Below are 24,776 nucleotides of genomic sequence, written 5' to 3'. Positions count from 1 at the left end.
CTCGGCGCTTTGTTTCGGAGAGCTTTCCTCAGGGAGTGATAGTAGTTCCCATAGAGGTTATGTTGTCGCTTATCTTGACTCTGCATGGCTGGAAAGGAAAAAAGGGAAGAAAAAAAAAAAACCTTTCTGTTTACATTTGACTCTCTGGTACAGGCTCTCTGCGCAGTACACCATTGGTCAGATATGGTGATGTCACTGGTTCAGTCAGGTAAAGCAATAGTTCATCTTGTGCCCATGCAGTGATTTAGTGCGTGTATCAGCGGAGATAGCTGCTCAGTAATGTCCTGTTTCTGTATGTCACTGTGCACGGTGCAGCGCATACACAGCCGTCTGCCTCCACTCTCTGCCTGTGGACAGCGAGCCCTCGGGCTGAGCCGGCCTGCTGAACCGTGGAATTTCTGCGTTTTGGAGGTGTTCTAATTCAACTAGCTTTGTTCTCCTCGGGGACCAACTATGTTTGGATCTCTCCCACTTTCTCATGAAAACAGTGCGTCGGTGACTTGGGCCGCTCTGTCTGTTCCACACAATTGTTTTGTGATGGTGGGATGTCTGGCCTTACATTTCCTATTTGATTAGTGTTCAGAGGCAGGGCCCTGTTGGCAGGCATATCTAATCATCGCTACCGTGGCTGGAGAGGGGCTAGGCTCACTTGTTGCGTCTCTCACACTCACACTTCCTTTAACTGCATGTGTGCTGTAAAATGATTGCAATGAAAAATAGCTGCTCAGCAGTCATTTTAATATCATAAGATACATGTATGTTGACTCTGAGGTGAAATACGACACATACAGTTAATGGTAGTACAGACTCGTTTGAAAGCCCATCTTTTAGAGTTATTTGTTCTAAGGGATAAATGAAAGTAGAATTATCTATAATGACTTGTCTGTTTTATATTTATGCCATTTCATATTTTGGATGTGTCATTTTGATGTGTGCCAAACCCATGAATCACAATAGTAGTCATAATTTTTTTTATTTAATCTCCTCTTTCTGAAGACATATTTGCACATGTAATGTGCCATTCACTGCTGTGAAAAAGGTTGTTTTTGCCTCGGAGAAAGTTTTCAAGCATCTATGCAATCAGTCAATCCCTCGTGTCTGTTAAAACACGCTGCAGTGAATTATTAGCTGCTAAATTAAGGACTCTTTATATTCAAGATAATTGAGGGTGTTGTAAATACTCAGCTGTTCAATAGAGGTGCACCTACACTTTTCTAAAGTGGCTGTATATAATTACGTGCTCAACCCAACAAAAATGTGAGAGGAGTTTTTCTCTGTTTATGCCATGTGGCGAGATGTGTCTTGAAATGTCAGCTCGCTTTATGATTTACGGCCTTGTGTGTTTCTGTTGTGTCAGCGATTCTGTACATGTTCAGCATGGGATCCCTGTAGCTGCTCCTCGCAGTGGTAGCACAACATACATGCGCACACAAACACACACACACACTCAACTAGTCATTCTCAGCCTACTTTACGCTGCTACTACACCAACATATTTCTTCCCTTCCCTCCAGGTTCCAGGGGAATTTGAGGGAAATTCAATGATGCCGCTAAATCAATTTTATTTGAAATTCCTAGGGATGTAGGCAGAGTGCAGTGAGGGAAGTGAGATTGTGCCAGGCAGGTGTTTGTAAATGAGAAACAAGGGACAGGAGCAGAGGAGACAGCAGCATTCTCCTGCTCTCCTGTGGCCTGGCTGCAATACAAGCCTTCCTCCCCATATTGTCTCCTGCTTTTATATTAATTACAACTTGTATTATCAGCCGCCAGTTGCTAACCCCAGCAAACAGAAAAGGCTGCCCCTAGAGACCACGCTTCTTTTGTATCTTATTCTCTATCTAGTCCTATTGTGTTTGTGTGTGCGTGTACGTTCCCGCCTGCACACGTATGTGTGTTTGCTTGCCGGCGTTCTCCTCCTCCTCTTGGTAACACTGCTCTTTAACACAATTAGTGAAGAGCATGGAGTGAACCATGTTTGACTCCTAATTATGCCCAGCTTTAGGGAATAGTCACATGGGCTAGGGGCCTTTTTTTCTGCTTTTGCTTATTCTTCTTCTATGTTTTTTCGAGGGCTTCTTGTGTAGGTTGAAGAAGACTGTTTGGGTGACATGATTTTTTTTTTTACGACTTGTTTGAACTTTATCAGACCCACAGGGGTTGTGACAAAATGGTTGTGTGTGTTTGTGTTGTGCAGTGCGGTGTCTGATGATGCACCCTCCGTAGCTCAGAGAGGCCCACTAAATTATTCATGGGGAGGAAAGGCTGTTGCTTTTGTCGCTTTGTTGAGCGTGGAAAGTTAACGCTGTTGTTTTGATATTTGTTGTCTTGTTTTGCAGACAGGGTTATGAATGAGAGGTGACTTACAGGTATTAAAAGAGAAATGTGTGCTTCATTAAAAAAATATCCATTGCATATTAAGTCCAACTATCCACTACATTATTATTATTATTAAGTCATATAAAGTGCTGTGGTCTTCTTTTTGCCCTATAAGAACCAAACTAACAGTTTTATCTATATACCTGCATATAGGCCCATTAAACCCACAGGGTAGCAAATCACAGCAAAATATCATTCCCTTTAACACCATTAGCTGAGGTGTCTTTGAATTTAATTTAGTGCCAGCACCATTAAAAATGACACATTACTCCGCAATGATAGCTAAATTAAGTCCTATCGATTCAGCTGTTGCATTAAAACCATGCTGTGGCCATAGCTGGCAAGTGTTAGAGAGAGAGAGAGAGAACAAGAGAGCCAGAGTGTGTGAGAGCAACAAGCGTAGTTTTTCAGGTCTGTCTTGCGTCTTGCCGGCAGTGGGTGTCTCATTGTGAGGAAGCAGAACCCAGTCATTTTCTTCTCTTGGAACAACAACAGCCCGTTCGGAGTGCACAGAGCCCAGCTCTGCTTAAATACATTATGCAGTCTGGGAGTCTGGGATTTTTTACCCCTCTTTCTTCATTCACTACATGCTCCATATGACAAAGGCAAAATTAGAGTGTTTGATGGGCTTTTCCCTCATTATTGATTTTACTCAGACAAGGTTGTGTTGAGAGTAACAGAAAATGACTTTAACAACAGACCTCGCTCCCATCAACTATACCATATGTTGATCAGTGGCCCAGAAAGTGAACACCACGAACACCACGACATCACGATCACCCATCCCTCTCAGAACAGGGACACTTTTTCTTCTGCTCACTCTGGAGAGGGTTAAAATCTGCTCATGGGCTATTGTTTGCCCTGTCTCCTTACCCCTCTTCTGAGTAATTCTCCAAGCTCTTTATCTGATTGCCATTCGGTGAACAGCTGACGCTGAGAGGGCCTTGAGTGGAGCGGAGGGTCTGAAGGGCCTTGTGTGTTTCTGTCTGCTGTTTTCAGCTCCGAGCTGTTTAAGAAAACAGCCCTCCTTCCCCAAAAAACTTAGCAGATAAAAGGGCCTCGCTCACAGGCATAGCAGCAGCCTCGCCTCCGCAGCAGAACAAGCAGCAGCACATCAGGACTGCGCACCCAGGGGAGCTTCAGCAGCCGCTTGTCTTATAGCCTCTGTATCCCTGCAAACCTCCACTAGTCTCCAGGCCCTATCCTGTCTGTCCTCCTCCAGTACAACTCACTCTGACTGGGGCAACAAAGCAGGCAGGCAGGCTCCTCTCTGGCGGGAGCTGAGGGAAAAGAAGTTCATCAGGAGCACTACTGAAATTAGACAAAATGGTAAAAACGGTCTCTTTCTTGGAATATTCTGTGGCGTGTACATTTTCCTTCTGCTTTCGCATGTATATATGTGTGTTTGTGTGTGTTTGAGGAAGGAAAAAAAAAACCATAGCGGGAACTGAGAAGTGGGTTGAGGTTTGTGGGAAGCCTTGGTGCAGGCCTGTGTTTGTTTGGCTTGGGCTCTGCTCAAGGGGCTGCTTCTCTCGGGCCCCAGACAACGTTGGGTTTACGTTCGCCAATATTTTGTCATCGTGCTCAGGTGACATGTTAAATTGGGAAAGACTAGCCAGGGTTGTTTGAGCTATGAAGCTGCATCAACTCTGTGTGATAGGCTGTTTGGAGTGTGTATTTGATTGAGCCTGTGTGTTTGCGGGTGTGAGTGTAGTAAATGACGTGATAAGTCTGTCCCTCTATTGCCTGAATGGCAGAGGAAATTCCACCTCCAGCCTGCCTTCATGTGGCACTGATAAAGCCTTTCCTGTACAGTAGAAAATCCTGTTTCCCTGTGTGCACCAACAGGGCAGTGGGAACGACCAGGAAAGTAGGGAGGATGAGGGAAAATTAACTGTAGAAGGAGGGAAGGAGAAAAGAAAGTCGCCCTAAAAGCTATGAATTTGTTTATGGACATTTCTTTGAAGTTAGCCAGCTGAGATTTAACACTCTTTTCAACATGTGTTTGTATATATAAAAGTGAGTGTGTGTGCATATGTGTTTATACTTCTTGCTCTATTATGTCATTAGCATGTGTGCGTAAGTGTATTTCTGCGAGCCTCTGTGGGCGTGTGTGTATGACAGTGTGGGCGTGTACACATTTTTGGCAGATTAGCAGGAGAATCACTGTCATATCTTATTTTCATTTCTGACAGTGGTAATGATTAATGGTGGCTGTGGTGTGTTTGGACTTTTTACCTCTACATTTCTCACTTGACACGGAAGTCTCAATTGGTATCGTATAAACGAACTCCACTGGGCCCTGCCATATGTGTTTAGACAATCACTCACAAGTGCTCTACTTGCAACGTTCAAAATCAAACGCCACATTAACAGAGCTGCATTTTGCTCTCATGCATTAATGAAACACTTTGATTACAGTGTTTTGACTTATTGCCAGCTGCTTTAGTGCATTAGATTCTTTCTGTTCATCTATTATTATAGTGGCATCGTTTATTGTCTGCTAGCTGGGAAATAGGCAGTGGGGCTCTTTGCCTTGCCAGGAGAATGTAAGCAGGCCAAGGACCCTCACAGTGCCTGTAGACTCTTACAGATGTCACTCTCACATTTCCAGCATACTCATATGGTCTCTCCCTCTCTCTCTCTCTCTCTCTCTCTCTCTGTCTCTCCCTCACTACCTTCCCCTCCTCCCCCTTCGTGCTCTCTGCTCCTGGTTTGCGGTTTGGACGGGGAATGTGGATGGATGCACGGATGGATGGATGGATCCCACGCTCGCTTTCTCTCTTCTCAAACCTCAGAACCCAGCTTCCTGGAGAGACCACGATGACGCCACCTCCACACACTCAGCCGGCACACCGGGGCCCTCCAGCGGGGGACACGCTTCACAGAGCGGTGACAACAGCAGTGAACAAGGTGAGCCAGCACAGAAATGGGCATGCCCATGCACACATGCTCTCACACACAAATATACATACATTCATGCCCTTGTGCACTCAAGCACAAACACATAAACATGCACAGATAAAAGCACAGATCCATGCAAGACATATTAATCATCATGCATGACTAGAGTTGCCAACACTTCACTTTAACCCTGTCTAATGTGAGATCTAGACTGAATAGATGGCACATCTCTCTATACACAAACACCCCAGTCCTTCCTTTTCCACATTGGATTATCCCTTTTTTTGACTGGCGTCCATGTAAACACATAGTCACACCTAAAAATGAACACGCTTATCCACTGTTACACTCACGTGCAAATACAATCAACAGCTACTCTAAGACACCAGCCTGGTAAAGGGCTTTCCAAAACGTTGCTATTTAGAGAGCTGAACAAAAGCTGGTGATTAATAGTATATTTCTGCCAGTTCTTGCTTGCATTTAAACCATATTAACTTTGCTCTTGCACAACAGGCACTAATTATGTCTCAGTGAGCCTTGTGTTATCTAGTACACGACCTGCCAAACAGTAATAATGCATTTCAAAACAAATGTATTTGAATTTGTTACAGATAGTGTGTGTAAGTCACAGCTATCTGCCTTGTATTTTTGTCACGGTCTGTATCAATTTTGACATGTAAAGTATCAAAAGCATATGCTGTTAGTTGAATTTAGAGGTGAGGCCGAACGTCAATACATTGTGAGGTTAAAATTGTTTACTAAATGCAACTGCCGCCTGAACTGAGAGAACAGATGATGACGCTCTTGGCCTTTCCTTTCGTGTTTTGAATGCGCCAAGATCTCCTTTCGCTGGCGGCAGAGTGTGTGTGTGTTTGTGGATCTCTTTCTGTATCTGTGCATGCCTTCTGGCAGTGTCCAGGGTTTTGCATGAAATTTCATCACACGCTCTACACACCCAAAACACACTCTGATACACACTCATTCCACTTCTCTCACAGAGTGGAGCCGCTTGCTGCGTCCATTCAGGGCTATCGTTTTGCCAATAAGCGATCAAATGTATCGATGGGATGTGTGTCTGTGGTGGGGCTGTTTAAATCATCTTCTCCTCTTCACACAGAGGCAGTAGTTGCAGCTTCTGAGGCATTACTGACCACAGAGTGAGGGCCGCAGCAGACCTCTGTGGTTCGCTGTGTCAGGACTAGTTGGACCACAGACTGGTGTCAGGATAGTTGTAGAGGGAAAGATGTTGATAGTTAGGCCTTGGCTGAGCAGTGTGTGTCTAAGCACAATGAAGGAATGGTTAATAATAATGTGGGACTTAATTGATCCTGATAATTCTCCTTTTGGTTTCCTTCGCCACACTGTCTGTATAAAGGGCATTCTCTTTAAATGCAAGGCATTCATAGAGAACAAGAATCTTAAAACTTTAAAAAAGAAAAAAAAACTGAGTAATTCAGTCAGAAGACAGAGCATAGGTAGAGTTTTTGCACTCCTCTTTTCAATTACAAGTAGCATGGGAGATGAAGACTGCAGAAACAACAGAGAGAGGAGGGGGGGATGAGAGAAAGAAATGCACTGCCTATTGATTATCTTACACACATAAGTACAAGTGACCTGTAATCCACAGAGCACTTATCGACTCCTCTCCCCACCGTATCCAGTAACAGCGGATCAATACGAGCCAAAGACAGTTACGGTACAGCACCGTGCTCTGGGGCCAAGATAGACTTGGTCTAGATCAGTGCCAAACCAGAGCCTGACCTAAACTAAAGAGTGCTAAATGCTAGATCCACCGGCTCAAAGTAAAAACAAAGTGAGCAGCAGAGATTTAAAAGAAAGCAAAAGAAGAGCTACTGAAGTACAGAGGTGAAAGAGTAGAGAAGGTGAAAAAGTAGGCAGAGCGAGAAAAGAGAGAGAAGAGAGAGAGAGAGAGGGCAGCTGATTTAATGGTCTAATGAGGCCGTCCTCCAGCCAGTTGTTTTGTGTGAGGCATGCTCTGACCTTTCGCTCCGCTCGGGAGCCCTGCCGCCTCATTTTTCACATTCTTGCAATTACGTTAACGCTTGAAGCGCTCGCTGACTCCCGACTCTGGCCCTTCCATTCTGACAGAGCCTTCCCTCCCCAACCTCTCCACCTTTCCCTCCTCTCCTCCACTCCACTCTACTCCACGCATGATCTCGCCTCCTATCTCAATACATTTCCACATAAAATTTGTAGTCCACACTCTCAAGTCCGCAGAGAAAATGTGAAATGTGTGCTTCACTTCAGTAATGGGGTCTTTAACAGCTTGGCCCCTGTTAAAAGGGGTGATGATGTGGATCAGTTCAGGACGACAGAATAGATGGGAGAGATTGAGAGTGAGGAAGAGGAGAGAGAGAGAGAGAGAGAGAGAGAGAGAGAGAGAAAAGGGTGCGTGAGACCAACAGTGCTTTTTGGTTTCCGCTGCCAAGAAAAACATCAACTTTCTTCCCCCATTTTCCATCTTGAAAGGTGTGTTGTATGTGTCCCTGTGGCTTGAAAAACATTTACCTCGAAAATTGATCCAGAAGCATCAATGTGTTGAATATGTGTGACTCCAGTAAACTTATCCCAGAAATAGTGAAGTATTTCTGACAGTGGCCAAGTCAAACTGTTTCGAAGAGTAAAAAGTTTTAACATGTTTCTTCCTTTCCCTTTGCTTTTGGCTCATGTTAAGGGAAGTACAGTAAAATAAAGTTCAACAACACGCACGTACCTTTTTTCAAAAAGTACTGTATCTCTCTGTGAACAGAATTCACTTCCACAATCTCCGGCTTGTATCTCAGCACTGAGCATTGTTCTGAACCTGTGCCAAAAAACAATTTAACAAGTGCGCAAATATGTATTGCCCCTCTTGTGGAATAATTTATTGCCAAGCAGTAAACCAAGGTGAAGCATGCTCATAGCTGTCAGTAAAGATTGCCAGTTAAGGTTCTGACACATATGAAAAAGGTTTCAGTACAATACTCAGATCTGCAACCTCTTGCCTCCCGCCGTTCTGAAAAGACATTTTTTTTTCCCTTTTTCTCAGAATTTCCCTCCAAAAAAGAAAGTATGAATTATCACCCTAAGGGCAAATTCTGCTCTCTCACTTACTGACTCTTAGAGAGTGACTCCCTATGTTCTGGCTAGATAAACAAATATCAGCGGTTAAAGGGAGATGGTTCAGAAGGTAACACACAACAACTTTGTTGGCTCCGCTCGCACATCATTTTGATTAACAGTCCTTTGGAACTCCTCCAAGCTTATCTAGAAACATCAAAAACATCAGTTGCAGAGAGTTAAACTTGATGAATGTGCGTGCCTTAAGATAGCGCTCGTTTCCAAGCAGGTGTCCGTAATATGTTAAACAGCCAAAGTGTGATGGAGCAGCATGATGAAATACTCTTTGCCCACACCAAACACAGTACAGTCAAATGCACTCAGTCATGAACTTTAAATCCCCAACACTGATTCAGCACGGTAGGTAACGTTTTTCCCCTCTTGCTGTATGTGCATATGTGTGTGTCTGAGTGTGTGTGCGTGTGTGTGTTCATGCTTCAGCTCCAGTCCACACTTGTAATTATTAGCTATGCATGAAGACCAAATCCACATTGACATCTTGAGTGGGTGAGCAAAGGGGCTTTCTGCACAATTCCCTGATTCTACTGTAGATGGAAAAGGCTCAACAGAAAAGAGGAGAAAGCATTTTGTACATTTTCTCAGCAATTGAACAATCCCCACGCTCTGCGGATAGACAGGCTCCCCAGAGAGAATGAGAGAGGCAGAGATGGAGAGAAAGGGAGGAAGAGAGGGAGAGCTTGAGTGTACGGCTCCAAGGGAGCATGCTGTGCTTGATGGAGTTGTGGTACATTTGTATGTGTGTGAGTGTTTGTGTGTGTGTATGCGTGGGGAGTGTGGTGAGCTCCTTTGGCCCTGGCTGGGGGCCCCGCTCAGCGAGGTCTTTGTGGTTGAGCTCAGTGGAAGGGGGTCATTCCTGGTGGGGACACCACTCCCTGTGTCCACCCAGAGAGTCCCAGCATGAACAAGGCCTGTTGAATCTGGCAGTTTCCACCCTTTTGCTTTTTTTTTTTTTTTTTTTTTATAGCTACACTTAGGGGCTCAAGAAGACCAAAAAAATGAAGAAATGAAGTAAGAGATAGAAAGAAAGAAAAAAACACATGTAACCACAACAGAGAAAACTCCCCAATCTCTGCTAAACGCAAGATGGAAGCCTTGTTGCACTTTAGTAGCTTATCCTCCAGCTCTGAAGTGATCAGCGAGGTGTGTCTGTGTATATAAAATATATGGTGAGTGTGTGTGTGTGCGTGCGTGCATGTGTGTGTGTGTGTATGTGTGTGTGGGGGCATACATGTCAGTGTGTTAGCTGGTTCCCTCTAAGTGCCTGTTAGAGTTTAATTTAGTGTAGTAATTAAAGCTGAACACTGGCCCATAAACAACAGATAAACAATAAAGCAGACCCAAGCCCTGCTGTTTCATGGCTCTCACTCCCAGCTGTTGGAGCACTGATAATTTTTACACAGTGCCCCCACCTCACCACAACACAATGTTGAAGCAACAAGGGTGTGTATGTATTGTTAATGTGGGCATGGGTATATTTTAGTGTGTGATGGCAGAGGCTGAACAAAAAAGGCCAGCGAAACACATAAACACACAGGATATGTCCACTTCCCCTCTCAAAAGAAAACACAGAGAACCACAGTCAAGCAAGCAAGAAAGTGTAACAGGAGCAGTCTGCCTCCTACAAAACCAGCTCAATGGCAACAGTGATCACATAAACATTAAACCAAGTGCAGCCATAATGTGCGTTCAGCCTATCTGTTGCAATATCTCCCTATCAGTGACAGCAAGTGGAAGCAATATGCACTTAAATGGAAAACAAGCTGAAGATATACCTGTTTAATGAGGATAACAATGCTACGGTGTTTCTCAGTAAGCTTCTGTGAGCAATTTTAGCCTTGTCACTACATGTCAGCCCCATGTTAGTCAGGTGCCTGTTGTGAAAACAGTGCAGTACGTCTGTCTGATGGTTTGTTGGGAAGGGGTAGGGCCATTGTTGAAAGCTGAGAAGAGTTGCTGTGGAGGGGGAGAAAACACGGTACGGAGGGGATACTTTCATGATCCCATTAGCATAAGAGAGGCTAAATTATTCATGTGGAGTGCTTAATCTATAGGGAAAAGTATAGTTAATGCACATAGTTTTAAAATGGATCTCTCCTTGCCTCTGCTCTAACACCAGATTCTTGCTGGATTCAGCATTCGCGGGCATTTACGGGAACGGCTGTCGCTCTCCCTCGCATACACACACATAGACATGATATGTGTGGGCATATGTGCACACTTGCTTAAGCGCTGCTGCACTTCAGGCTGTTTCAAGGGGCTCTGCTCTCAGGCTCATCCCCTCTCTCCATAAGTCCCTTTCTCATCCCCTCTCTCGTTCTCTCTTTCCATTTATTCCTCCATCTCTCCTTCTCCCACCCCCTTGTTCTCCTGCTGTCTCCCTCACACTGCTCTCCTCACTCACCCCTCTCTGTCTCGCTCTCAGTACTGCAGACTACCTGGCCCTCATCCAAAATGTGATTAAAGAGAATGATCAGCTCCCTCAGCTCCCTCCTTCCTTCCTCCCTTCCGCTCTCTCTCTTCCTTTTTCTGTCTCTCTGTCTTTCTTCTGACCCTGTGTTACGTTCTTGGAGTCTATAGATCATGAGAGAAAACACACATGAAAACAGCAAAAGAAAAGGAACTATTAAAGAATGAAGACTGCCAATAGTGTCTGCTTCACTTCCAGTAACAGTCCTACACCCACAACATCACCACCACTCTGCCCTTCCATCCACGCTCCAGCTCAAGCGCTCCTACTCTTCCTCTTATCGTCTCCTTTCCACTCCTCTCATTCGCCCTCTCCCCTCTGCCTCAGTTCTGACTGGGGCCTGGTCCCTCTGGTCCATAATCATGAACAGGCCCCTGGCGCGACCTGGCCCAACCCAGCCTGGCCTAGCTTGGCCAGGAACTGGGTCCTACATAGCAGGAAAGGCGCATTAACTGGGTCAGCCTAATGTGCAAACTAATGTTTGGAGAACATAGGGAAAAAATTACCCAGATTATTCTGACAGCAGCTGAGGAGAATGTCTGTTTTGCGCCATTAAGGGAAAGCTTGGGGGAAACGTTTTTTTTGTTCTTTCTTTCTTTTTTTTCTCTTTCTGTCTTTCTCTGAGAAGTAGATGAAGACCAGCCTATCTGTGAGTGAGTTGAGCATAATTAAAAAGTGGAGAGGAAACTGTTGCAGGGAAGTAATCATGATTGAACTACAGTAAAAGGAGGGGAGTGACTTTTTCTGGCTTCTACCTAGAGGCTTGGGCAAAAAACAGAGTGCAGTGCTGCTGTATCAGTTCACTATACGGTGAGTTTACACACCCATGTTCCACTGCTGATTACTCTAGTGTATGTAGTGATGATGAGGAGTGCACAGGGGTCTGATGTAATATGGCTAAAAGGGATTTGAGCATGTGCCCCAAAGGGCATTTCCATGTCCATTAATGCTGCTGCCGCTGTATTTTCGCTAGGACGACAGTGCTCTGGTTCTTTAAAGGGAGAGTGTTTTCCCAGGAAATCTTCTGTCTTGTTTCAGCAGGCTAGCCTGAAGGGGGTCAGCCTAGAAGTCACCTTTAAGAGGTGATAATCCAATTGCTCTAGTCCTCACCAGATTTGTTTTCCCCTTGTCTGGCAGTGTGTTTGTGTGTGTGTTTACAGAGAGTGTAAGCATGCGTGCGTGAGTGTAATAGACATAGAATGTGAGGCAGAGGCAGCAAGATGCCACCGGTTTCTTCTGTGTCCAACCCCGGGCCCCATTCTAGATCAGAGAGAGGTTATGGAGGCCAAATCTGTCAAAGGCACACCTGCAGGGAAACTCCAAAAACCCTGACTGCCAGCTTACACAGACCCGTTTAAGGTGTGCTTATTTGGAGTTTAACCCTGACTTCAAATGTCCTTTCTCTCTCTACTCCTTTGTGTTTGACCAATGGGCCTTGTGCTCTTTTACTTTCTTTCCTTTCTTCTGCCTCTCTTGGCTCTTTAATCTCTTCCACCACCCCCACCCTCCCAATTCTCCTCCCTCTAATGTCCGAACCCCACATCACAGCAAAGGTCCCTCCCAAAAGACAGCACGCGGTTGAGGAGAGTGGCTTAGCTAGGCCAGCTATAGCTTGTTCACTTGCTGTGTGGTTTTCATTTGTGTAAACCAGGGCTTACACACTGAAGCATATTTGGAACTGAGCAGAGCTGCTATACCCTACAGGTAGTTCTTTAACCATGCTGCCACCGTCCAAGAGAGTGGGAGGATGATAAAGGAAGTGTGTTACAATCCGAGTTCTTCCTCTCTGCTGCTGATTTTCACGCGCACATCTTTCACGTTTATGCAAAGCTTTTGAGGGCATTATGCAAGATAAGCTCATTTTCTAGTCTGATTCCCACTCTAGTACATGCTTTAATGACTCTTAAAGCCAAGGGCTGCTTTTTTAGGCATAATAGCAGTCCCGCGGTCTCTCAGTTTCCACATAGCCAGAGTGCTTTTTCCACACCTGATCACTTTTGTTCACCCATTTTATGGCTATTGGGGTGCAGGCGGAGGTGAGCGATTTGACAGTGGTTAGTGCCATGAGCCCTAATGTTTATTGGTAGCAAGCGTCTAATAATTTTTGATTACCCCAGAGGAGGTATTAGCCGTGTTAGTCAGCAAGGATAATTTCTTATTTACATGCCCCAAGCAGTGAACACTCTGAAGGAACACTGGGGCTAAATGCGCAACAAAACGAATCAAACATGCCAAACGAGATGCTCCATCCTGGCTGGCTGCAGGGCTGAAGCTGAGAAAACCTTCATTATGCATTTACCATAATTCATTTAGAGGGTTATCAATTTGCAGAATACAGAGGAGATGTTTGGAGGGGGAAGCGAGAGCACCATATCAAACGAAGGAAGAGAAAAAGGAACAAGGGAAAGCGAGATGAAAAGGAGTGAGATATTCAAGGGTAGCTCAGTGCCTGGATTTTTAAAATGTTGTTCCAATTACACACTTTTCCATGTTCTGAGGCAGAACTTGCATGTTAAATGCTGCAATCTCGTCTTTTTTACCAGTGTTACCCTCCGCCCCCTAAAAAAAGCAGAAGCTGATTTCCCTTTAATGAAAGCCATTTGGCTCAGGAATTCTCTTCTCTACAATTTTTGTTAAGATTGAGACTACACAATGATGTTCTAGTACAAATATTGTCTTTCTGTTCATTTAGGGTCGCTCTTTGTTTGGCTCCTGCCCTGCTTACTCAAGGGTTTCTTGTGTCTGTCTCTCAGTGTGTATTTCAGGACAGTTACTACATGTTTTCATTTTTCTCTCCTGGCAACACATACTGAGCCAAGAAAAAGTCCTTTAAAAGCATCTTTCCCTCTGCCATCAGGCAAGGATGACTAAGGCCCCATTAGAACAATTGGAGGAAACTTAGGGAGACGGGGAGTGTTTAAAAGAATGAAAGCAGCCAGAAAGCACCACTATCTTGTGATAACCAGTGCTTTCTTTCATTATCTAAACACAAAAACCTCCACCTTGGAAAAATTGCACTCACTACAGCTTCATTGAAAAATAAAACAATGAAAACAGAGGTAGAAACAAGTGAGACAAAAAAGAAAAAAAAACATTTAACATTTTCCAAAGTGAGGGGAAAAAGCTGCATTGTTTAGTACAAATGCTTACTCCCAGGGATGCGGTCCTTAGACAACTGAGTGTCTGCAGGAGACATCTGTGAAGCCTGACCTTGTGACCCCGGAAAGAATGCTCTTAAGGTGGGGGGAAAACCGCCTTTACCACTGCATCATGGCCTACAGGACAGCCCAGAAGCAGCACAACAAACACAACCACTACAGAAAATAACACAACAGACAAACAGTCGATGAAAAAAACGAGGATGAGGTGGAAAAAAATGTGGAGTTAGGGTGAGGCAGGCAAAAGAGAGAGGAAGAGATACTGTGAATGTAAAGAGAGAGGAGAATTCGAAGGAGAGAAAAAGTGATAAGAAAAGCAGTAAAGGCAGAGAAAAAGAGGGAGGGAAGGAGATAGGAGGTGGATAATATGCACAGAAAACACAGATGGACTTGGTGTGAATTGTGCCTCACAGGCCTGGCTGTCTCTTACTCCTCTGGCCCCCCATGAGATCATTTTCATCCTTTATGAGTCAAAAGGAAGCCCCGGTTGAAAATGAGAGGTTACACAAGCCAGAGCCCAAGCCCTCGGAGTGAGAGAGGAGAAGATCCCTGCTGCAAGGGCCCTGCTGCTATTCAAAGCACCTGCCATTGTGTGGGCGCCCATCCAGGCCTATTGTTGTGCAGAAATTAGTCGTGCTCCCTTTGGCTCCCTTCGGCTTCCTTCGGCTCCAGAGGCATGCGGCAGACCCCCTTGTTGTTTTGGGTTTAGATACGTGGTTGGATAGATGCGTGGCCCCGGCTACCATCACCACTGGCTGTGGCCCTTTGGCCTCTCTCCCACAGCACAGTATCGTTCTGTTTTGTTTCTCATCTACTCTCTGTTGTTCACTTCTCAAGAACACTTTCAGGCCAGCATTCCTATAGTTTTCTCTCTCTTTCTTTTGTACTCCTACTCGCTTCTCTCCTTTGGTGTATATGCTTATTGTTCTTTGGAGCACCCTCATTATACCCATGGTTATATTTTAAGGGCCTCTCTCTTTGATTTTGGTCTCGTGGGGAGTGAGTGGTGGGCTGGTGGGAGCTGTAGGGCTGGCCCAGCTTTCAGGGCTCCCCAGCCAACGTCTCGGAGAGTGGGCTTGGGGGTATTGTTGGGGCTGGGCACCGCCGCAGAAGCACTGGTGCTACTGCTGGTGCAGGGGGTGGATGTGAGGGGAAAATTGAAAAGTCAATAACGAAGGCCGCACAAAAAAAAAAGAAGAGAGAGGTTGAAACAAAAGGAGATGGAGAGCTTCAAAAAGCTGAGAGCTATAGAGCACTGCTAATTAATAGCATCAGAGGAAGAGCTTTTTTTCCTTCCTTCTGGAACTTTAATGCTGCATATTAACTTGCAAGGCGAGGCGATTAAGAGCTTACATTGTGAGTCAGGTCCATTGCACTGCTAGACCAATCAACAGTAACTATGGTTATGAAGGGGGATTGAAAATTAGAAACAAACAAAAAAAATGCACTGCATGGCGACGATAGAAACCACTGTATGGTGTAATACAACCCTCCTTTTGTGAATCAACAATCACCATGTTACACGGGTGTTGATTCAAGTCTGAGGTTGTAATTTGTGTTGTTAATTGAGTTTTATTATATTGTAAGGTGTTTCTAATACGCATATGTAAATGAGATGGACAGATTATTAGCACCTTTGAATGCAATACAACAGCTAGTACAGTACATCACATCTTAAATAAAAAAACAGAAAAAAGTCTAGCAATCAGAAACCTGGCATTTTAATTATGATGCTATTGTAGTGCATTTCATGGTGTTCCTTTTTTTTTAGTCACTCAGTGTAGAATTACTAAACATTATTTTCAACAGGCATGTGTATATTCAAATTTGTACCCTTATTCCAAAATAGATTGCTGTGTGTTCTAACTCCCTCTTTACATGCAGCCAATCAAAAGGTAAGGTCCAGGAGTGTGAGATGAAATACGAATTTTGGTGGGTCAGCGAGGCAGAGTGGCAGTAATTTGAACCCAGGCTTTGCAATTTGTATTTTTCACAGCAGTAATAGGCTCCTCTCTCACTGTTCTTGCCATAGCAATTTCCACTGCCAACAGCTGTCAAGCCCCTAAAATCAAAATTAGTGCCATGGAATTGGGCCTTAATGAAATGACCTGCCGGATTTACCTTAAGGAGCAGGGCGGACAGTCAATACAAGCCTCGTCAAAACCCCCTTTCCGCATGCTGCAGTCCCATTAACGAAAGGAAATAGTCTCGAGTAAATGTATTAAGCACTACTTCCACCTTCTAATTATATTTTTCCCCTCTACCTTCATAATTCATTCACTCTTTCATTAGTTTTTAATATTGAAAAAGGCTTTTAACTGGCTCTTCTGTCTTCATGGCGTCACCAATTATTTGTCACTATGCATTACAGGAAAGTCAGAGGACTCCATGTTGTGTATTGAGGATAATTGTTGTGTTGTAGTGTCTCGCCCCAGCTAGGACTGTGCAGATATATTCCTTTATGCAAGATATGCCATATGCGGCATTATTTCCATGATATCATAAAGAATAATGTAGAATTTAGTGTTACACCATGGGATCTACAAGTATGGACTCACCCGGCCTCTGCTTCTTATAGGAAGAGGTGAATGTGTGCCAAGGCCCAGTGGAGGACACTGGGCCCTGGTTATTGACTTGTAAAGGAGCCGGTAGGTGAGGGGTCTTGACAAGACATGAGCGGCTGACTCTCTTGTAAAGCTGTATCTGATTTCTCTGCTAGTTGGCTCCCTGGAGAGACCCGCTCTACCCTCTGTTGATCAGACTTTTCACTCACAGCTGTATGGAAAAACGCAGCGATAAAAAGAATGAAAGAGTGGTTTTGTGAAAGGAGATGCTCTCGTTCTGTATGCTATGATTCCCTGTTAGGGTGAGAATGAGAGCGAGGGAGGAGGGAGAAGGAAGCGAAGGAATCAGCTGCTAGGTGAAAGAGCTGTATCCATGAGTACGTGTATCATCTTAGTATGCCAGAAAAAAACCTCTCCAAATTAATGTTTTGGTGAGTTGTGTAACATGGACTCGTCAGTGAGGGCATCTGCATTTGTGTAGGTGTGATAGTATAAAAATAACAGGGAAATGTATCAGCAAGAGGGCAGACAAAGCAAGTATCAACTGAACAAGATCCACACTCCTCACAGATCTGACTAATTTATGAGGGTAAACTGTGCTGACAGAGAGAGAGATGCAGGTGGAGGGAGGAAGTTTTCATTGACTCTCCAGAGCAGGCCAAGCCAAAGCCCTGGAGGGATCTCTCTCAGTTTGAACTTTATCAGGGGCTACGCTTAATCAATACACTATCGGAAAAAGAATTAATTACTAAAGCAGAATAAAACAGCTGCATTTTAAACCAAGGATTCATCAATTCTGTAATCTCTTGGTTACAGCTCAGGTGTCAGGAGGCTCATTTCAACTCTATGTAATGAGGAACTGTGGGAGTTTACCCCAGCCCTCTGCTGTCCTCCTCCTCCTCCATCTCTCCATTTCTGACCCCCCTTCCAACCAACACCCAGTTCCTATGCTACACCTCCTGGTCAAGATATTTTCGCTCCGTTCTTTTTCTATTTCATCCCATTTCCTACCTTCTCAGGTTGTCATTTACCTACAATATTCTCTTTTTTCACTCTTTCCCTCTTCCCTTGCCCCTTGCCCCATCCTCAATAGATCAACTGTATTCCACTCTCACTCCTCACCCCCCACCATCCTGCTACATTCCCTTCCCACCAAATTCCTGTCTTTGCGGGGATGGGACGAAGGGGTATTAAACTTGAAATCTCTGGTGCGAAAGCTGACTGGAACGGGACATTCCCGCTGCTGCAGCCATCAAGCCGGACATTCCTCCGCACAGTCTGGGACACCGCTGGTGTTGCGAAAGAGGGGGTGGGGTATAACGGATGGGGGGCACAAAAAACAACCCACCATTCTCAAATAGTAAATTTTTTGGTGTATAAAACCAATGGAGTGTGGCAATCAAAGGAAAAGATTGGTTTGAAGGAAATCAATGGCATATGGTGGACACATTTAGATGCTGGGGGACAGAAAAGCCACATAGGAAATATCCGTTGTGTCAAAATAACCTTGGCCTAACTGTTGCCACGTCCACTGCCATCCACCCATCACAGTCCTTGACCCTAGCCCAAAGTCTGTAAACGGACTGTCCTTGACTCCCCATAATGGGGGATTTCAAGGCAGGTTGAGAAGGGGTTATGGGTGATGAATTGGGTTTTTAGTGAGCTCATTAGGAAGCCAAACAGAGTTTAGACTGGCGGAGCGGGGCAACAGTGCAGTAATCAGTTCTGCTCGCTTTGTTCCCTGCCTCCAGGACATTTGTGTGAAAAAAAAAAGAGAGCGAGGAAAAAAAAAACTTCATGGCATTTGGCTGATGAGAGGGCTGCTGAGCAGAGGCTACAATCTGATGGTTGACTTGTTGATTTATAAACCTTTTAATCCATTTACTCTTCCAAACCCCCTCCCAGCACTATGTAGAAACCACCATCTCTGTTAAACTTTGATGCCACTGTCCATCAGGTGTGGCAAAGATCTCTGTAATAAATCCAGGTCTTCCCCCTTTTTCCGTATAAAAGCAGTGAGTTTGTTTGTTTAGTTTTAAATTGTAATTGAGGGTAGAGAATCACTGCTGACGCTCTTATAATACATTGCCTCAAACAGTGTAGGCTGTTCTGAATCACAAAACCACATTCTGTTATACCTGGCAACCTGCATACAGCTGCTCTTTCTGGTGGTTTAGGTAGAAGACTTTGATATACAATAGTTCCTAACAGGGATTATAAAGCCATTTCTTCACTAGCAGATGGATCCATATGATGTATCTGTGCGCTCTCCATCTCTTTGTTTGTTTTTACTCTGTCTCGTCTCTTTATCTCTTGTTTTCACTACATTATCATTCCAAAGTAGAGCAACGTAGTAGTTTTTAGGAAGCAAGTAGTGTGGAGGCAGCGTGTTTTACTAATGATCATGCTTGTTTCAATTCAGCATAGCCCCACTTGCTTTTGGGAAATACCTGTTCTTTAATATTTAATGCAGCATCAAACCTTAGGATTTAGGTATGCTTCTCTGTGGGCACCCATCCCTGTTTTCTATCGTAACAATTATGAATTATAGAGGGAGTAGTATCAATATACACAGTTTTCCAGACACTAAGAATAGTTCTATTGTACCACACTGGGTAAGGAAAAGAAGGACGAAGCCTGGGTAGACAGAAGAAAGGCTTGGTAGGTTTGTAAGTTTGTTTATTAAGAAACAAGGCACCTGGCTGAGCGCATACCATTTATCAAGGCTGAGGCCTTACCACAGCAGTCTGGCCTAGTACCGTTTGCCACATGTCATGCCCTCTCTCTCCCCTGTCTTTCCTGTTGCTGTCAAAAAAATAAATAAAGGCAGAAATGCCAAAAAATATGAACCAGGATTACCTGTGAGACCAATTAGCCCCTTTTGATTTGGAATCTAAGGGAAGAGCAGCAGCGGTTTCTTCAGCAGTGTTGGAGTGCAGGGAGAGTGGGGTGGAGTTATCAGGGAGGCAGAGAGTGTGAAATGTCTGGTGGAGACCCAAAGCCCTTCATTAGCCACTGATCTCTGTCTGCTGAGTGAGGGGCAGTCATGGGCATCACAACTCCCTTTTAGTCCCCCCAAAAAGAGCGGGGTGAGGGGGTGGAGGGTAGCTCCCCCATCCCCTGCAATTTAGCCCTTTGCCATTCATGCAAATTGGGTCCTGACATCTGCAAGAGCCTGCCTCCTTTCTTTTATACATCTTTATTCCATCTCTTTTCTTTGGATCTTTTTTCCTCCTCAAATAAAGCCCCCTTTAGACGGCATAGTCTTGCCTCTGCTGACATACATTCTTTTATGCATATATCTGTGTAAAAGTAGCACTTTCCTCTGTGTTCATATATACATAAAAAGTATTAGAAAAATCAAGATCCCAGGAGGCATAAGAAAATCACTGTGTTACCCTCAAAGTCCCATTTTATGATTTAATAAGATAATTGTTGTTATAGGAAGGTTGCACGTTAATCACACCATTAATTAGTTCGGTCCAAAGCTTTTGATAATGTTCTTACTTTATGCACCCTGTGCTAAATTTTTAGGTTCTTGGCAGATGATAATCTTATGAAAAGATCAAGAAAGTTCTAGGCAGTGACTCTGAGAAAAGGCAGTAACCAGGCAGCCTGCCCCCCCCCCCCCCTTCCTCCCTCTCCTTTCTGGACGAACTACTTGCCTTTGGCTCCAGGGGAGAAGCTGAAAGGGGAGGGTGGCTTTGCTCCAGCCCATATTTTAGGTTAAAAGGTAAAATAGCCTAACTGGCTGTTAAAAACAAGTTTTACCTCCAATCCTACACCCTCACCCCTCCCCTCTCTTTGTCTCTGCTCCATCCACTTCAACCTCGCCCTGTATGGTAGGGATGTGCACAGTGGGGTCAACACTGTGCCTGTGAGAGGAGAGAGGCCTTGTATCAGTGGAGAGGTGATAGTTATCTCCAGCATTCCAGGGATGACAGAGAGATATCTGCCTGATGGCAGGGTTAGGGGGCTTAGAGAAGGGGCGGAGAAGGGAGAGAGGAGAAGAGGTACAGGAGTTGTTGAGCAACTACCCCCCCTCCCCAACCCCCCCACCTCCCTCCTTCCTTCCCTCCCTGCCTTTCTTACTGCCTGACTGCCTCACTTCCCCACACGTTGAAAAAAAAAACCCCATCTAATTAGAAGCTCTTATTCCACTTCATTTAAGGGAACACTTAATGATGTGTTTTTGGGGGGAGACAACTACACATTACTTCTCATGCAAAAGGAACCACTCAGTCGTAGCACCCAGGATGCAGATACAGCTGTGTTTGAGATGGAGGTTTGTCCTCATTTCTCTGGGGTGTCATGGCTATTGGAGGGGAGAGGGAAAAGTGGTAGTCTTTTCTCCTTCACCTTTAGCCAGTGTCCTAGTGGTAAGAGGGGGCGGTAAAGAGGAGGCGGGAAGTGACATCTGAGTTTGGCAGGGAGACTTGCTGAAGGAGAGAGTTTGTTGTAATTGCTCTGACAGGTTTTAGGGCTGTTAATGACTCCGGCCTGAGCGCTACCAATTTGTCAGCATGCTTGCTGTTTACTAAGCTGTTGTTTTATGGTCCAGTGCAAGGGGCTGCTGCTTGTTTAAGCACAGATCAGGAAATAATCAGCGTAAAACACTGGCTGCAGCGGTGCACACTAACACAGTTCCGTTTAGGGCCCTCATCTACTGTATGGATCTGAATGAGCACAGTAAACCATATGGTGTGTGGTCACACGAACACATTGATGAGTTACTTACTGCTAGAAACTGGATGTTCAAATGTGTGTTTTATCATTAAAGGGATTATGTTCTACTCGTTAACACTTGTCCGTGTTGTATGTTATGTGAGTGCGAAGCATATTGCTAGCATGTGGTTATAGCCAGAAGACCTGTAATCCCCAGTCGGCACAGAGCAACAGAGGGCCGGCCATTCCACTAGTGTGAATAGAGCCCCAACGTGTTTGTGTATGTGTGTATGTGAGAGAGATTGTGTGTGCGTCAAGAGCATGTGCTCCCAGAGCCAGCAAAGACCCCTTCGTAAATCCAGAGTAAATAAAAGGGGTAACCAGACGGACAAAAGAGGAGCCCCCACTGCTTCTCTCATTCGCTGCCATTTGGGGGACTGAATGTGCTAAACGCCGCTTATGTTGGCTGAAAAGTTGAGGAGAAAAAGAGGGAAAAGGGAGGCTTTAAATCCCCCTCTTCTTTTCTCTTCATTCTCTGCGGCCAAGCCTGCAGGGCTAGAGGTGGTGTAATAGGAGGGTGTTGGAGGGAGGGTTGGAGGGCCTGGTCACTGTGGTGTGCTAAGGTAGACAAGACCAAAGGAGCTCCCGCTACAGCAAACCTCTTAGCTTCTGTTCTCTGTCTACTCCTCTTTCCTTCTAACTGTCCTCGTGAGTTTTTCCCTCTTCTCCTCATTTGGGTGAGCTTGGGTGAACAATCTGACTAGTTTGGGTTGGCAGGGGGCGTGGGGGGTCTGTTGTAATTAGTCACTTTAACCACAGCTTCCATAAGCCACTGCCTCTACACTCTTGCTTCATTACCCTGAAACAAACGCTGGGGCCTCCCAGTGCAAAATCACTGCACAGCCCCTTAGAATAATACACACACAACATCTAAAGCTTGTCTTGAGGCTCTTGAGTAGGTGTATTAATAGTATAGGGACCAATAAGTCTGAGTGTTATGTGAAAACTAACCATGACTGGGTTTGAATGTGTATTCAAGCTATTGACAAGTCATTATTCATTCATGCATGGGTATATCGGAATGATAGAGCAGCAGAGGGAGCGCATTCTTGGTTTACCAATAGAGCTGCAGCATGTGTTACTCACGGTTATATCCATAATGCTTCCAGGGCTGACTAGACCTTAGTGGGTCCCTCAGGGGCACGGTGCCTCCTAGACATGAAGCATGATCTCCAGAGTCATTAGGACTCCCCTGAAGTCCCCCTTACTCTCAGCAGGGACTGTAGGACACTTTATGCTAAGCCAGTTTTTTTGTGCAAGAAATCCTGAAGCGACCCTGAATGTGCCAACATTAGATAAGCACAGTTGCAGTGTGTTTACAGTCCTTTCCCAACCCGTTAATGAGCTCAGCCCTGAGACCAATTTACTCACAGGGAGATATATCTGAATGCATTTTTAATAACCACCCACTGGTGATGAGAGAGGGAATGTATGTGAGCGTAATGCGCTCTTGGACTTGTGCTTGTTTGTTTGCTAGCGTGCTCATTCACTCCCTCACCCTCATTGCGTCCGGTCATTGTCTTCCATCTTGCCTGATTACACCTTCTTGGTTTCCGTGCGAATGAAAATATGCACAAACTTTCATTGCAAGTACTTTAAGTCAAGATATTGATAGAGTGGGCGAGGGAGAAGGGGAGAGGAAGAAAGTGAGGGAAGACAGAAAGAGAGTGGGAGAGAGGGAGGCTGTCTTTTTTCCGTCTCCAAGGGCGCTGCTTTTCCAAAAATGCCTGGGGCTACACTCCAGCACCTCGGCTCCCTTAGGCCTTTCGGCTGCCTCCTAATAGCCAACCCCCATCTGTGTCACATGGCCAGATGATGGGACGCTTCCCCCTGCTCTGCCCTGCACTTTTTTTTTTCTTTTCCCATTTTTTTCAGAGTGCACATCCACACAGGTTAGAATGGCAGAGTTGCCAGGGAACAGTCAGAAGCCATTAGCGTTTGGGACAATTTGCCCTGCAGCGTTCCTTCTCTCGCTCATAAGAAAGGAGTGGGGGTGGATGCAAAGCACCAGCTCTCCTTTAGATGTAATGAGGTTGTGCAAGTTGGGTCTTCTTTATTCTTTTTCTACTCCTTCTTTTCTTCCTTCTGCTTCTTTTCATTCCTCTTTTTTCTTCCTTTTTCTTTCTTGCTTTTCACCTTCTTTCCACACTTGATTTTCCTTCATTCTCTATTTAGAATATACATTTTTCTGCATGCACATAGTAAGTAAAAAATAACTTTTGACACTCAGAATTTATGCTCAAATGCCACATGTCTGATCTGTGCACACATGACAGTATCCATGTACATGTGAGAGAAAGACAGAGGCAGAGAGGAGCTGAAAGCCTTGGAGTCTGGTTTCACCCTCGCGGGCTAGGGCAGGAGGCAGCGAGCATGCTGGGTAATGAAGTGACAGGTCAGTCTGTAAATACGCATGGGTCGCTCTGGCCCTGGCCAGGGGGGAGGCTATCGCATTGCAGTGAAAATGGAAACGTCAATAAAATTAATCTGCCAGCCTTTTGGCCACTGTGTGGTTCCATTGGATGAGCCTGACTGCTCACAGCAGGAGAGGGATTTGGAGAGTAGCTCGAAAATCAACACAAAACCTAGCGGCACACAAACAAACAACCAAACTGTGTATCAACATTATTCAGTTAAGCTCAAAAGCAGAGAAACAAGGGGAGGGTGGTTAAGATTCACAGCTCACTGGTTGTGTTGTTACTGAAGTTTGGAAGCAAACTGGGGGAGTTTGACTTGACTTCCGTCTGGGTCGCGTTTCTCAGGAAGCCCCTCACAGTCAGGGTAGGCTATGGCCAGACCAGAGTTTATTGTTTTAGGCTTTCCTGAACAAGGATTCGTACTTAGCCTGGGATTTACGGCATTTGCCACTAATGAATGCCCATTCTACAATTACAACACCCCTAGTTTGTGTCCCCATTCCCATATGTCCTTCAGGAGGGCTGTTGCTTCTTTAACCTCACACAGGGAGCGCAAAGTCGGCACTTCTCTGTTTTCCTCTTTCGTGTGGCTCTGCACTAATGATGTGGAAGGAAAACACTGTGCACAGACAGAAAAGAAAGAGAGAGGGAAAAACAAGGGGGAGGAAAAGAAAAAGAAAGTGGGTAAAGTAGTTAGAAGTGAGGGCCCCTGCTGTCCTTGTATTCTTCATTTATTTTGCATTTGATTACGCCACCAGTTGGATCCTTTTTCTTTCCCCCTTTTTAATGTTATTAGTTCAAATATTTATGCAAGATTAAGGCTTGTATAGGTGGTTGTGATTGATGCCTCCCCAAAAACAGGAGGACATGCAAGTCTGAATTTTGAGAACGTAAGGGTCCTTCTCTGCCTTAGTGGAGGAGTTTTTCAGATACATAATTTAGATGCCCTCAAGGAAGGCTTTCAAGGCATTTGTGCCCGGGGGCAAGAAAAAATAACTATGACTGTTAAAAGTAAATCATTTTT

The 24,776-nt window shown here is 44.9% G+C and overlaps 1 protein-coding gene across 5 annotated transcripts in view; it reads left to right on the top strand.

Moving 5' to 3' along the window:
* The window catches only part of meis2a (Meis homeobox 2a), an 80,289-nt gene that overhangs the window by 7,732 nt on the left and 47,781 nt on the right, over positions 1–24,776 (top strand). For all 5 annotated transcript variants that reach the window (XM_041060914.1, XM_041060915.1, XM_041060916.1 and 2 more), the window contains exon 7: positions 5,175–5,289. In XM_041060914.1, the coding sequence (XP_040916848.1) occupies positions 5,175–5,289 (115 nt within the window). The remainder of the gene's footprint in view (positions 1–5,174; positions 5,290–24,776) is intronic.

This window comes from Toxotes jaculatrix, chromosome 17 (genome assembly GCF_017976425.1).
Source record: "Toxotes jaculatrix isolate fToxJac2 chromosome 17, fToxJac2.pri, whole genome shotgun sequence".
NCBI lineage: Eukaryota > Metazoa > Chordata > Actinopteri > Toxotidae > Toxotes > Toxotes jaculatrix.
Note: the sequence above shows the minus strand (reverse complement) of the source record. Positions and strands in the feature narration are given on the sequence as shown.